Source organism: Bombina bombina, chromosome 6 (genome assembly GCF_027579735.1).
Source record: "Bombina bombina isolate aBomBom1 chromosome 6, aBomBom1.pri, whole genome shotgun sequence".
NCBI classification, from domain to species: domain Eukaryota; kingdom Metazoa; phylum Chordata; class Amphibia; order Anura; family Bombinatoridae; genus Bombina; species Bombina bombina.
Window position 1 is genome coordinate 544,607,338 of NC_069504.1, and position 15,326 is coordinate 544,622,663.

General features: G+C 37.0%; 1 protein-coding gene across 1 annotated transcript in view; it reads right to left on the reverse strand.

Annotated features, from left to right (window-relative positions):
- AP4E1 (adaptor related protein complex 4 subunit epsilon 1) overlaps window positions 1-15,326 on the reverse strand; it is a 330,072-nt gene that overhangs the window by 252,367 nt on the left and 62,379 nt on the right. Inside the window, exons 3-4 of the mRNA XM_053719333.1 lie at window positions 14,912-15,035; window positions 13,205-13,278 (exon numbers count right to left, since the gene is read on the reverse strand). Of these exons, the coding sequence (XP_053575308.1) occupies window positions 13,205-13,278; window positions 14,912-15,035 (198 nt within the window). The remainder of the gene's footprint in view (window positions 1-13,204; window positions 13,279-14,911; window positions 15,036-15,326) is intronic.

Sequence of the window (15,326 nt, forward strand, 5' to 3'; positions counted from 1 at the left end):
GTGGCATGAAATATACCAAAATGGGCCTAGATCAATATTTGGGGTTGTCTACTACACTATACTAAAGATAAAATTACCCCAAAAAGCTCCCTACATGCTCCCTAATTAACCCCTTCACTGCTGGGCATAATACACGTGTGGTGCGCAGTGGCATTTAGTGGCCTTCTAATTACCAAAAAGCAACACCAAAGCCATATAAGTCTGCTATTTCTGAACAAAGGGGATCCCAGAGAAGAATTTACAACCATTTGTGCGATAATTGCACAAGCTGTTTGTAAATAATTTCAGTGAGAAAACTAATGTTTCTGAAAAAATTTATGAAAAAGTGAACAATTTTTTTTATTTGATCGCATTTGGCGGTGAAATGGTGGCATGAAATATACCAAAATGGGCCTAGATCAATACTTTGGGTTGTCTACTAAAAAAAAATATATACATGTCAATGGATATTCAGAGATTCCTGAAAGATATCAGTGTTCTAATGTAACTAGCGCTAATTTTGAAAAAAAAAATGGTTTGGAAATAGCAAAGTGCTATTTGTATTTATGGCCCTATAACTTGCAAAAAAAGCAAAGAACATGTAAACATTGGGTATTTCTAAACTCAGGACAAAATTTAGAAACTATTTAGCATGGGTGTATTTTGGTGGTTGTAGATATGTAACAGATTTTGGGGGTCAAAGTTAGAAAAAGTGTATTTTTTTTTCAATTTTTCCTCATATTTTATAATTTTTTTTATAGTAAATTCTAAGATATGATGAAAATAATGGTATCTTTAGAAAGTCCATTTCATGGCGAGAAAAAACGGTATATAATATGTGTGTGTACAGTAAATGAGTAAGAGGAAAATTACAGCTAAACACAAACACCGCAAAAATGTAAAAATAGCCTTGGTCCCAAACGGACAGAAAATGGAAAAGTGCTGTGGTCATTAAGGGGTTAACCCCCCGAAAGAATGGCTGGTCCCTTGCAGAAAAGGACGGTGACTCAATCAGAAACGGTAGTTGCCCTAAATAGCAGACAGAGTTGCAGGGTCTCTAGTAATAAAATGACATGCTTTATTTAATTAGAGCATGTAATTTTCCACAGTAATGGCTATTTAAGAGTATTACCAATGGCGAGAATGGATGTAAATTTAAAACGGGCCGAGGGTTTGAGATGGAGAACTTGTGGCTAGGGTTATTCATGGTGAGGCATTTGGGTTATCTATTATAATTAAGGTCTCTGGAGAAGTGGTGGGGTTGTGATCAATTTAAATAGCTATACCACTGTGCCTAAACAACAGAGGTACCATTGTTATAGCAACTGGTGTCAAAAGCTCTACGTCGGCAGATAAAAGCAGCTGCTGGCATTACAATCTTAATGTTGTCTGAGAGATATAGTTCCTCAGCATTCTGTGTGATCAACTTTCAGTAGTAAGCATTTCTGCTTTTGCAACACACTATAAATTGTAGTTCCCAAAACTTAATTAAGACCATAGTGCCAGCAGCTGCAAGGACTTATTTTAATAGTTTCCCTTAGGAATTCCTATACTTTACAAATATGAAAACGTTATTCACAGTTATAACATAAATCATTATTGTGATATTAAACTGTGAATTACCCGTTAGCCTCAATCTGGGAACAGGACTACAAATCCAAATATACATGCAAAAGCAGAAATGTCTCTGGCACTACAAAAAGTGAATAAAGAAAATAGACTATATTTAACCCCTTAACGACTGAGGACGTGCAGGGTACGTCCTCAGAAAAAAGGCAGTTAATGCCTGAGAACGTACCCTGCACGTCCTCAGTGTGGAAAGCAGCTGGAAGCGATCCTGCTCGCTTCCAGCTGCTTTCCGGTTATTGCAGTGATGCCTCGATATGGAGGCATCCTGCAATAACGTTTGTAAGCCATCCGGTGCAGAGAGAGCCACTCTGTGGCCCTCTCTGCACCGGAGATCGGTGGCTACCGGCGTTGGTGGGTGGGAGCCGGACCGGGAGGCGGGTGGCGGCCATCGATGGCCATGTGGATCTGAAGGGGGGCGGGATCGTGGGCGGGGGTGGCTGGGGGCGCGCACGGGCGCGCGCGCGTGCACGGGAGGGTGGGGGCGGGCGCGTGCACGGGGAGGGAGCGGGTGGGAACCGCTACACTGCAGAAAATGGGGAAATAAAAAATATAATCAAAATAAAATATATACAATGAGCAAGGTGGTGGGGGTTTGTTTGTGGGGGGTGGGGGGTTGGGGGAAGCTACACTACAGAAAAAAACAAAAAACCCCAAAAAAAAGCACTTTTTATTGTAAACTGGGTACTGGCAGACAGCTGCCAGTACCCAAGATGGCCCCCAATAAGGCAGAGGGGAGGGTTAGAGAGCGGTTTTGGGGGGGATCAGGGAGGTTGGGGGCTAAGGGGGGGATCCTACACAGTAGCATATGTAAATATGCTAAAAAAAAAAATTCATTTTTTTTTAAAAACTCTTTTATTTTAGTACTGGCAGACTTTCTGCCAGTACTTAAGATGGCGGGGACAATTGTGGGGTGGGGGAGGGAAGGGAGCTGTTTGGGAGGGATCAGGGGGTGGGATGTGTCAGATGGGAGGCTGATCTCTACACTAAAGCTAAAATTAACCCTGCAAGCTCACTACAAACTCCCTAATTAACCCTTTCACTGCTAGCCATAATACACGTGTGAGGCGCAACAGGATTTAGTGGCCTTCTAATTACCAGAAAGCAACGCCAAAGTCATATATGTCTGCTATTTCTGAACAAAGGGGATCCCAGACAAGCATTTACAACCATTTGTGCCATAATTGCACAAGCTGTTTGTAAATGATTTCAGTGAGAAACCTAAAATTGTGAAAAATTTTACGTTTTTTTTTAATTTGATCGCATTTGGCGGTGAAATGGTGGCATGAAATATACCAAAATGTGCCTAGATCAATACTTGGGGTTGTCTACTACACTACACTAAAGCTAAAATTAACCCTACAAGCTCCCTAAAAGCTCCCTAATTAACCCCTTAACTGCTGGGCATGATACACTTGTGGTGCGCAGTGGCATTTAGCGGCCTTCTAATTACCAAAAAGCAACGCCAAAGCCATATATGTGTGCTATTTCTGAACAAAGGGGATCCCAGAGAAGAATTTACAACCATTTATGCCATAATTGCACAAGCTGTTTGTAAATGATTTCAGTGAGAAACCTAAAGTTTGTGAAAAAATTCGTGAAAAAGTGAACAATTTTTTGTATTTGATCGCATTTGGCGGTGAAATGGTGGTATGAAATATACCAAAATTGGCCTAGATCAATACTTTGGGATGTCTACTAAAAAAAAATATATACATGTCAAGGGATATTCAGGGATTCCTGAAAGATATCAGTGTTCTAATGTAACTAGCGCTAATTTTGGAAAAAAATGGTTTGGAAATAGCAAAGTGCTACTTGTATTTATGGCCCTATAACTTGCAAAAAAAGCAAAGAACATGTAAACATTGGGTATTTCTAAACTCAGGACAAAATTTAGAAACTATTTAGCATGGGTGTTTTTTGGTGGTTTTAGATATGTAATAGATTTTGGGGGTCAAAGTTAGAAAAAGTGTGTTTTTTTCCATTTTTTCCTCATATTTTATAATTTTTTTTATAGTAAATTATATGACATGATGAAAATAATGGTATCTTTAGAAAGTCCATTTAATGGCGAGAAAAACGGTATATAATATGTGTGGGTACAGTAAATGAGTAAGAAGAAAATTACAGCTAAACACAAACACTGCAAAAATGTAAAAATAGCCTTGGTCCCAAACGGACAGAAAATGGAAAAGTGCTCTGGTCACTAAGGGGTTAACCCCTTCATGATGGGGGCAAATGTTAATGATCAGAACGAAGTTCTGACGTAACTATTTTAAGGAAAAGAAGTCAGGTGATCACCAATGCAATCATGTAATTCCAAAGCTGGCACTGAATCCCGGGGGACTTCGTTAAAACAGGAGGGTGCAGAACGCCAAAAAAGGTAGCATGTTCCATGCCGTCCTAATGAAGTTATAGCCCAGTGCCTTTAGGACGACATGGAACATCTTAACAGCATAAAGCGGTTAACCCCTTCAGGACAAAGGCAACTGTCCATGTTAAGAACGGAAAAATAAGTCACAACTGTCACTGCGATCATGTGACTCAAAAATGGAGCCGATTGGCTCCCTGGGACTGCCTGTGTTGCTAGGCACGTCTCCCAGTCGGATCCACTGGAGTCTCCACAGTGAGGGGACCAAAACGTTGCAATAGTGAGGACATTCCATGCCGTCAAAAATGTGTTAAAGACAAGTGCTTTTAGGACGGCATGGAACGTCCTAACGGAGTCAAGAGGACACACCACCACCACAAGGATCAGCAAGCAGTTTAAGATATATATTACATTTAAAGAAAATAAAAAGTTACACATTTGTTTCCCTTCTCATAAGCCAAACCACCCTGCAGCAAAACATTAGAAAGTAATCTCTTCTTTCACTCTGTCTCCATCTACTGGGGTTTCTTAAATATTGCATGATTCAGAAAGTATGTCATTTTTAAGACACTTAAATTCACTTTTATTATTAAATTGATTTTGTTTTCTTGCTAGCCTTTGTTGAAAAGCACCACTGACCAGCAGTAGCAATGCTAGCAGGAGATTGGTGGCTACACACATTTTGTTTCTTCGTTTGCTTGCCAGGTGTGTTCATTTAGCTCCCTGTAGTGCATTGTGGCTCTGGAGCTGACTTTAACTATGTATTTAATTAATTTGCAGGGGTTAAACCTATAGTTATAAGCAAGCAACAGTGCAATTATAAAACTAGAGTATTTTCTTTTTGCATTTTTATATACAGTATATATATATTATTATTATTTTTTATGTGTACATGACTTAAGAACTGGTCAAAAATGTTATTTTCTGGCACTATAAGCCTGCAAGTAAATGATGGTATTTTACAAATATTTAATGGTGCTGTTAGCACATCGATTAGATCCTTCTTAAACTGGGAGTCCCCATAAGATTTGATAATGTACTTTATATCGGGAGACAGGAGAGGTCCCTGGTACAATAGTAGACTAAGTTTAAATTACTAACCAAACAAAAGCAGTGAAGCAGAAAGGAATAGGAGGTTGCTGCTGGTCTCGGCTTTCTCTTCAAATGTACATTTTGTTTGGCTAAATGTCTTCAACTTTTCACATAACCATGTTCATAAAGGAAAATACACATACATACGAGTGTGCATGTATGAGTAGGGCCGGCTCAATGCATTGTGCTTTCAAGGTCCTAGAATAAAATGGCGCCCCTAAGCGCTTTGTATACTACAGTCTTATCTCAGTGACTGAATTTCAGCAGGTTAAAAATTCACCTGAGAACATGTAGATGGGTATCATCTAGGAATAATTTCAATTTAAAAACACTATTACACAGGATATGCTCTCCCTGCGTGCCATCCTGTCAAGTGCTGCCTGGGTCCTGTGGTCCCACCTTGCTTAACGCGAGGGAGGCACATAGCTAATTTTGTACCTCTTCAAAATGTGCTCACAGATTCTAGTCACTTGGCCAAAAATTGCAAAAGCCATTTTTTTTGTGCACACTGCTCAATAAAATAAAAGGAAACATTGAATAGGAGAAGTCTATATGGAAGATACATGGAGCTAGTCAGTGATTAGCAATGATCATAAAAGTTATCGTTAGTTTTGCTAATAATGCGATCACTTGTGTGGTATAATGCCATTTAAAAATAAATTTAAAAAAAATAATTGTACAGGTATACCCCGCTCATACAGCGGTTAGGGTTTTGCTTTATTTTCACTTGCCAGTGTGTTTAAAAACTTGAAAACATGTTTCAACTAACATATATTAGGGGTGCAAAAGCACTAAGTTTAGTTTAACACTAGCACAGCAAAGTATTCAATAAGTATTCAATAAATACTGTACCTGTAAAATAGTAACAATTACTGTAGTAAAATGTGCCACACTATAGTACTGAGACACAGATTGCACTGTAATGCTGTAAACAGAGTAAACTGTGCATAACAAAATGGTGCCAGTCACTTCTCTCACAATCTCAAAAAGATTACAGCACTGTTTCAAAATCCTTGGAGGTTGAACTTCAGCTCCACAAAGCGCTGTATTAGCGAAGCACTGTAAAGTGAGATATACCTTCTGACAAGGGACTTGTTTTGGACTATATTATAATGATGGTGGTTGTAAACATTTTTCTAATGTAAAAAGGCGTTCCAGGTGAATAAAGTTAAAACGTTTAAGAAGCTCTGAACTAGATAACATTTCAATGAAGCTTGAGTGTTCATTTTAAAATACAAATGCTTATAGTACTGTGTGCAATTATGGGTGAGTATCTGAAATAGTGGAAGGTACTCTGACTTTTAACATGCGAGAAAACAAATGACAGGATATAATAACCATAACCCATTGTTATTTTTCCCTTACAGTTTTTCAGCAAAGCACAGACAAACTAACAAGCAGGAAGAGTTTAACAGGCAGGCTGTGAGCGAAACGCATAGAGGAAGCGTGCAATCACAATGACTGTACATGGTAAGAGTAAAACATGAGTGGGGCAGGCATCACGGCACTTGATAACAATAAATGAACAAAATAGTAATATCAAATAAATCTACAGCAGGAAAATAAGTCTTGAATTTCAGAAAAGGTATGAAACTCAAAATTCAGGAATAACCATACAAAATAAAAACAAAACAATAACCTTTGCGATAATGCCATGTTGGTTTTTTCAGAATTGTTTATACACAATTTTTGCATATGAAGAAAGGAGTATTATAGTGTGGAAATGACATGCTTTGATTAATTAGAATATGTATTTTTATCATTGCAACCCGGCAATTCTGTGTTTAGTCCCCCCCAAAAGGATTAAACATATAAAGTTTCACTGATAGTTACACGTCCAAACGGCACAATTGTCAATACTGATTGGGTCAACAGCAATTTTCTTTTGAAACCAGCAATTCTCTGAGGCTCCGAGCAGGGTCATATGTTATAAAATTACTCTACGGAGGGGGGAACTTCTGGGCAGTGGCCATGATAAGTCGCAAGATTGCTTGTTGCTCCAGATCGCAGAACCAACTTATATATTATCTACGTCTAAACACTCTGAGTGACGACCTATATTTTATGCTTTTCAGTAGAGAATGCCTTTTATTTGAAGCCACTCTTTCTAAGATTGGTGCCAGCTTCAGTCTTCTGGAGATCATAAAAGGATGCAGCCTACTAATTGACCCCCCTGGCAGAGCTCCTTTGTTGTCGTCTGTTACTTAGCAGTGCTATCTCACAAGCCACTGCGGAATCGCACTACCTCATATTACTCACCTTATTTCCTACATTCACTTGGCAATATGACTGATTTATCCACATGGGGGATGGAGTTGAGACGACTCTTGCAACATCACTTTTACAAGTTAGAGTGTGCCCTATACATAAGCGAAATGTATTCCTCCAAATCAGAATGGGTAGCAGAGGAGGATCAGACAACTAGAAATCTCACAATGCAGATAAGTACTGGAGAAGAACCTGTGAGTGTGCATTGTAGGCCACGTATGGAACTGATGCTTTCTAACTAAATGATGCCTGACCCTGGTACAAAGAACAAGCCATTTACTAGCTACTTGAGTGCTTTTACAGGGGCTTCTTGCCCCCAGGAGTTGACCGAGATCAAAGTGCTGCCATGAGATAGAGAAACTTTAGCTGCTATGGATGTGATTTACCAAGTTTCCCTGCTAGTTGCTATGACTGTATCACAGCAGAAAACACTGAACCAAATATTTGACAGAACGACCTCTACTGTTGACTACATACTGCTATTTTTACAATCTTTTCTTGCTGGAGTTTGCAAGCCTGAGACCCCTGAGTATTGGCAGTGCCTAATTAAGGACTCCTCACTTAGCAATCAAGCGGCGTTGGGCTTCAATGCTGATCCTGCTTCCATTGCAACAGTAGCCTCAATAACACAACTTGGGATTGGGTAAAGATCCCTATATAACTATGAAAGGAAAGCGTCCACTTAATTATTGACTATATCCCACAACAAAGCTCCTATGTTTTTTCTTGTTCTTTTCATGAAGGCTTTGCAGCTATAAATTAAAGAATTCATTGAGCCCTGGATTAATTTGCATAAGATTGATGCCTGGTATTGGCTAGTGGACTGAAACTTGTCCCCAGACTTCTTTCTTCCTACTAACAGCTTTTAGATTTGATGATTTTTGTGTACTCTGTGTAAGAAATTGCAAACAATTAATAAAGATTATCCTTTCTTTCGGTGTGCTCCACTGGTTAAGCTAGTTATCTTAGCGATACAAGAGTATTTTTAGCTTAATATTTAATCATTTAGAAATTCTCTTTATTAATACTTCGATTTGAGGTTGCGCTTCTAGAGACCAGAGCAGTGTGTCCAACTAATTTAACACAAATAGAGGACTCTCTGCTGTCTATGTGTGTTTTGTACTGTGTTTAGGTAACCTTTAACTCTTCCCAATACTATGATGTTTTCTGGATCCACGGTCTATTCCATGTAGGACCTCCATATATATGGACTCAATATACAATCCGTGCTATTAGCCTTTTCCATAAGACTATATAAATGGCTATATAAATAGATCATCTACAAAACATTAATCTAAAGAAAATCTAGTTTACAATGTCCCTTTAATATTGTACATACTCATGGTATCCTTATAGCCATTTTTTATTGCATAGTTAAACAATAGAACATTTTATACAGGATCCAAGAGTGGTTACCTGTGTTTTTTCAGGTACCTTCTCAGTCCTTTTTTCCTCTGGCGATTATAGAGGCTACTTATTTAGTCGAGGGGTTCCAGGTTTCCATTATATAATATTTTTCCTTTTATCAATAAAAATTGAGATTTAATACCTATGTTTAGCTAGAAAGTAACAGACAGAAACAAAAGTGTGGTCTTCTCGATATCACCCTCCTTTTATTTTACATAATTTTGTAGAACAAGCAGAGGCCATCTTCACAACTATTCCACTAAATTTCCATTTGAGGCGGACCTATATAATAGCGGCCTAAGAGAGGCTTCTGTTTTTGATACAAAATATTATTAGTCCATAGAAACCAATATCTCCTTATTAAGAAAACCGACAATACAAATGGTATTAATATTGGGGTGTCTGAATGTAATTTTCATTCATAACTGCTAATGTATGTAAGTATCTGTGTACATTCTGGATTTTTTTTTAATTATAATTATGTCTATTATGCTGTATTTCAACACCTCAATAAAAAAAATTAATTAAGTCTGCCAGGTACTTCACGAATTAAACAGAAACTCGCATTATGGAGCAAATAAGCCTCTGTAGAAAACATAGTAAGACAATGGACTAAGTGAATCATAATTAAAAAAACCAGCTGTGTCAGCAACCTGAAGATCTAAATACACATGGCCTTGGTATAATGGTTTGCAGAAAGATTTTCCTACAGCTACACCAACATCATGTCTACAGAGACCTGTCTACTAATAAGTTTACATCTAAAATGCAAACCTGCTTAGGGGGAAATTCTGGCAAAATGACCAATTTATAAATAATAAAAAAGGTAAATAAAATGTTGTTAATATTACCAGTAAGTGTTGAATTCATTAAAAAGTAATAAACTTATTGAAAACCATGTTAGAAATATGAAGGTAAAAAGTCAGTTCTGGCAGTAGGAAAATAACATCCATTATCCAATGATAAAAACGTTATAGTCTTACTATTAAATAAATAACCAACATATGATTTGGGGTTTTAATAGTTTCCAAACTGAAATAAATAATATAAAGAATAATAAAATGAATGGATCTAAGAGGTATAATAAGACCCTTTAAAATCTTGTGAAATGATTATTCAAATTGGATTGATCTCAAGATTAACACACAGATCAAAGCAAGAACATATGAATGATATACTGCAATGTTCTTCCCAGTACCTTTTTAAAGGGACATTAAACACTTTGAGATGGAAATCAAAAATAATAAAATTGTATATATAAAAAAACTCTGCATTATACTTTCATTATTTATTTTGTCCCCTTTCCTTGTAATTCCATTCTTTTTAATTCCTGTTAGAAATGGAAATGCAGAACACTGTTATATTCCACACAGCCATTGGCTGCACACTCTAGTGACCTATTTATAACTGTCCCTAACTGACCACAGCATAATAGTTAACCTAAGCTACAAAATGTAATTTACAAGCTGATGACCCAGATGTGAAAATAAAGGTCTTATTTTAAAGAAAAGGAGGCTGGAACTAAAGTTTGTTTCAATATATGCCCCCACCCACCCACCCCACTCTGCTTACCTTGCAGGTTGCATAACTCATAAGTGTCCATGAAAACATGGCCAAGGTGACAACCCTAAGTGAGCCTACCTACAGTGGGTATTGAAAATAATCACCCCCGTTGAAAATAATTACATTTTGTTGCTTTGCAGCCTGAAATAAAGACAGAGAGTTTTTGTTGTTTGTATTTACAAACAACAAAAACTGCAACTTAATACATCCAAGTGAAAGCTATAACACTAACATGTCAGGCAAAAATAAAGACATTCAAAAACACAATCACTGAGTTGGAAAAAGGATCACCCCCTTGTGTCAGTATTTTGTTGAACCACATTTTGCTTTAAATTACAGCCCTTAGTCTTTTGGGATATATCTCTACTAACTTTGTACATCTAGACTGTGCAATATTTGCCCACTTTTCTTTGCAGAACTGCTCCAGTTCCATTACATTTGAAGGTGACTGTTTGTGGACTGCAGTCTTCAAGTCATGCCACAGATATTCAATGGGGTTTAAGTCTGGGTTTTGACTAGGCCATGGACATTAACCTTGTTCTCCTTCAACCACTGTGTGGTCATTTTTGCTATGTGCTTTGAGTCATTGTCATGTTGGAAGGTAAACCTTCTTCCCATTGACAACTTCCTGGCAGAGGGCAGCAGATTTTCCTCAAGAATTTTACGGTATTTTGCCCCATCCATTATTCCTTCTATCCAGACAAGTGCTCCACTGCCTGCTGCAGAGAAACACCCCCATAACAGGATATTACCAGCTCCATGCTTTAATGTAGGTATGGTGTTATTTAGATGGTGAGCTGTACTGGATTTCCATCAGACATATCGTTTGGTGTTGAGGCCAAATAATTCAATTTTAGTCTCTGACCATAACACCTTTTTCCATGTGGCATCAGAATCTCCTAGGTGTGTTATGCAAAGCTCAGTCGTGATTGCATGTGGCCTTTCTTGAGGAGTGGCTTTTTTTTCTAGCAACCCTCCCATACAAGTCACATTTGTGAAGATTTTTTTATATTGTTGTCACATGCACATAATGACCACTGTTTGTCATCAATTCCTGCAACTGCTTCAGAGCTACTGTGGGTAGCCTCTCTGACCAGTTTCCTCATGGCTCTTTTATCCAGTTTGGAGTGACGTCCTGATCTAAAGAGGGTCTCTGATGTACCAAATACATTCCACTTCTTAATAATAGACTTCACTGTGCTTCTAGGCATTGATAAAGCCTTTGATATTTTCTTGTATCCATCTCTTAACTTGTGCCTGTCCACAACTTTATCCCGGAGATCTTTTGACACTGCCTTGCCACCCATAGTTGATTGTTTGCTTCAGTTGCTCTACCAGGGACTGAGATGCTCCAGGAAAGCTCTTTTCATGCTTAGCTAATCAATATGCTCACAGCTGATCACAGTTGAAGGTCAAATAGCTTTGTGTGTGCTGTTGAGAAGGTGATTAGCTACACCTGAATGAGTTTACAAGTAATTTTAGGAGGGGGTGATCTTTTTTACAACTCAGTGATTCTGTTTTTGAATTGACTTTATTTTTGCCTGACATCACTTGGATGTTATAAGTTGCACTGAGTAATTACAACTGGATAAACAAAAACCGTGTCTGCCTTTATTTCAGGCTGCAAAGCAACAAAATGTGATTATTTTCAAGGGGTGATTCTTTTCAATACCCACTGTAGGTATAAATATTCAACAAAGAATACCAAAGAAAAAATTCAAAATTTTATAATAGAAGTAAATGAAAAAGTTGTTAAAAATGACATGCTATATCTGAATCATGAAAATTAAATTTTGACTTTACTATCACTTTAAATATATTTGTGTTAAATTACGCAATTGATTTGTGCTTTGTACAGCAGAGTGTTATAATATTAGAAAGTAATACACTGCCTCTACTTGACTACTTTATAATGATGCCTGGCTGGCAAAATGTTCAGCGGAGAACACTGTACACATGTGTATATTGTGTTTCAAACTTAATCAAGAGATAAGACACGCAGCAAGTTGGGCAATTTGCAGCATACTTAGGATACAGAATTTGCCGTTGCCCTCTCTAGGGAGTGGGGCAAGGTACTTTTTTTTAAAAAAGGCAAGAAAATGAATAACCCATGTAAATTGCAATAATTTTTCAATTTCAATATTTAATTAATGAGAAGTTTAAATGTTGAGTTTTATGTCCTTTTAATGTTGAAAAGCAGAGCTGAACTCAATGCATCTCCCTTACTTTGGCTTATACCATATTGATTGGCGGTGGTATGTGACTTTATATCTATGTATAACCCAGATTTTTTATTTCAAAGTTAGACTCCGCTCAAGGTTCTACTGAGCAGGTCTGTGTTGCTCAAAAGCACTTTGCGGGCATGCTGTCTAGTCACAGCACGCCCGATCGTGTCATTGAAGTGAATGTAGCTCGCTCCCGCTACCAGATCAGAGAGGGAGCGAGCTACATTCACTCCAATGGCGAGATTGGGGCGCTGTGACTAGACAACGTGCCCGCAAAGTGCTTTTGAGCAACAAGACCCGCTCAGTAGAACCTTGAGCAGAGTCCAACTTTGAAATAAAAAATCTGGAAATGCTTTAGTTTTATAACGTTGTCGCTAAGATAATGTTACATAATTCTGCACTATGTACAGAATTATATAACATTATTTTGTATGTTTATTGTCCCTTTAAGATATAATGAATATGTGGCCTAAATAAGGGTCCTGAGAATTGGGTTTAGGAAACACCGATTTGAAGGCCTTTTAGCTCCATAGCACACCCATTACATGTACTGTGTATAAAATATACATAATTAGGCAGTTATCTAAATAACATTTTGCACTTAATTGCATTAATCAACACAGTACAGATGGTTAGTAAAATAATTATAGGTTAAGTGACAAAATTACATTACCTTCAGAACAGTATTTACTAGAAGGAGCAACAACTCATGACTTTCATGTAAGAATAAAGAAACAGCCAAGTAGCCTGAAAATAAAAAAATGCATTTAAAAAACAAACAAAAAAAAAAACCACTTTAATAAAGCAGAATGTATTTCTTTATTGTGTAAATAGTTAGTGCTATTTTACAATATGCTTTCGCCTTTTACTTGAATGTAATTACTAACTAGGCTTTTAGAAATAGAGAAAGTGTATAAAAGTGAGAACTGTGTTTCTATTGATAGTAATCAAAGGGGACACTATACCCAAACATTTTCTTTCATGATTAAGGTAGAGAATAAAATTTTAAACAATATTCCAATTTACTTCTATTACCTAATTTGCTTCATTCTTTAGATATACGTTAATGAAGAAATTGCAATGCACACGGTGAACCAATCACAGGAGGCATCTATGTGCAGCTACCAATCAGCAGCTACTAAGCATATCTAGATATGCTTTTCAGCAAAAAATATCAAGAGAATGAAGCAAAATAGATAATAGAAGTAAATTAGAAAGTTGTTTATAATTGTATGCTCTTTCTAAATCGTGAAATGAAAAATTTGGGTTTCATGTCCCTTTAAATCCCTGTTAACCCCTTTCTGTCAGGACTTATTTGTCTACATCGGAACAAATTTCTGATGTAAACAAGTAAAAATTTAAATCACTCAATCGCTCATGCGATAGTGTAATTTAAATGATGGGATCAGGTCAGGGGGAAGTGCCTATGACGCTAGGAACGCCCACCAGCCTGCGATTTAGGAAGAGGCTATGGCTTCAGTACAGCTAAACGGTTAGGACATTCCATGCCATCCTAACGACGCTAAAACTCAGCGCAGTTAGGAAAGAATGGAACGTCCAAACGGCGGGAAGGGGTTAATAGCACAGAGAATAAACATCTAGTTTCATAAACACACATTTAAATTCACACAATACAACCCTTCCCCAAAATAGAATGACTCTATATAACACTCATTTTCTGGGGTTGAAATTATGAGGTTCATGGAGTTTATTTCATAGAAAAACACTATATAATAATTACTACATTAATAAATATTTATTAAAATCAATATATTTTAGTCTTCAGAACATATTAGTTAAAGGGACACTGAACCCAAATGTTTTCTTTTGCGATTCAGATAGAGCATGAAATTTTAAGCAACTTTCTAATTTACTCCTATTATCAAATGTTCTTTATTCTCTTGGTATCTTTATTTGAAAAGCAAAAATGAACGTTTAGATGCCGGCCCATATTTGGTGAACAACCTAGGTTGTCCTTGCTGATTGGTGGATAAATTCATCCACCAATCAAAAACTGCTGTCTAGAGTCTGAACCAAGAAAATAGCTTAGATACCTTCTTTTTCATATAAAGATAGCAAGAGAACGAAGAAAAATTAATAGGAGTCAATTAGAAAGTTGCTTAAAATTGCATGCTCTATCTGAATCACAAAAGAAAAATTTTGGGTTCAGTGTCCCTTTAATAAATGATGTTTGTTTACACTGGTTTCCTTTTATTTAAATAATAATAATAATAATAATAATACTTATTTATAACTTACAGCTACCCAAAAAGAAAGAGACATATTGACAATAAGGCAACCAAAACCATGAACATTCTAAAAGAATTAAAGCACAAAGAAAAAAAGAGTGAATTCTCCAAAACATTCCCTAAATACATACCTACTCGTTTTTCAAGTACATTTCCTTGCTGGGCTAACTTTATAGCGTGAATGTAACCAAATGAAGCTTCATAGCCCAGCATCTCACAGTAAATCATTCTCACCATGCACTCCTTCATATGCCTCTGAAATAGTAAAAGAGAAATGGGAAGCCATATCGTACATTTCCAGACTATTTGGCGGATTACTGTGAAAATATTAAATTTGTGTTTCTGCCACGTGACCATGCAGTACTTTTATTTTCTAGCAATCCTCTTTGCAGGTGTAGAGGTGTAAGTCAGAGTTCCATAAGGCAGTCACCCTGATACAAGAATTGATTAAACAAAACTTTTAAAATTTTAGAAGTACACAAATGGAAGTTGTGACATCATAAATAATAAAGATATGCCATTACTTATATTGTTAAAAATATACAC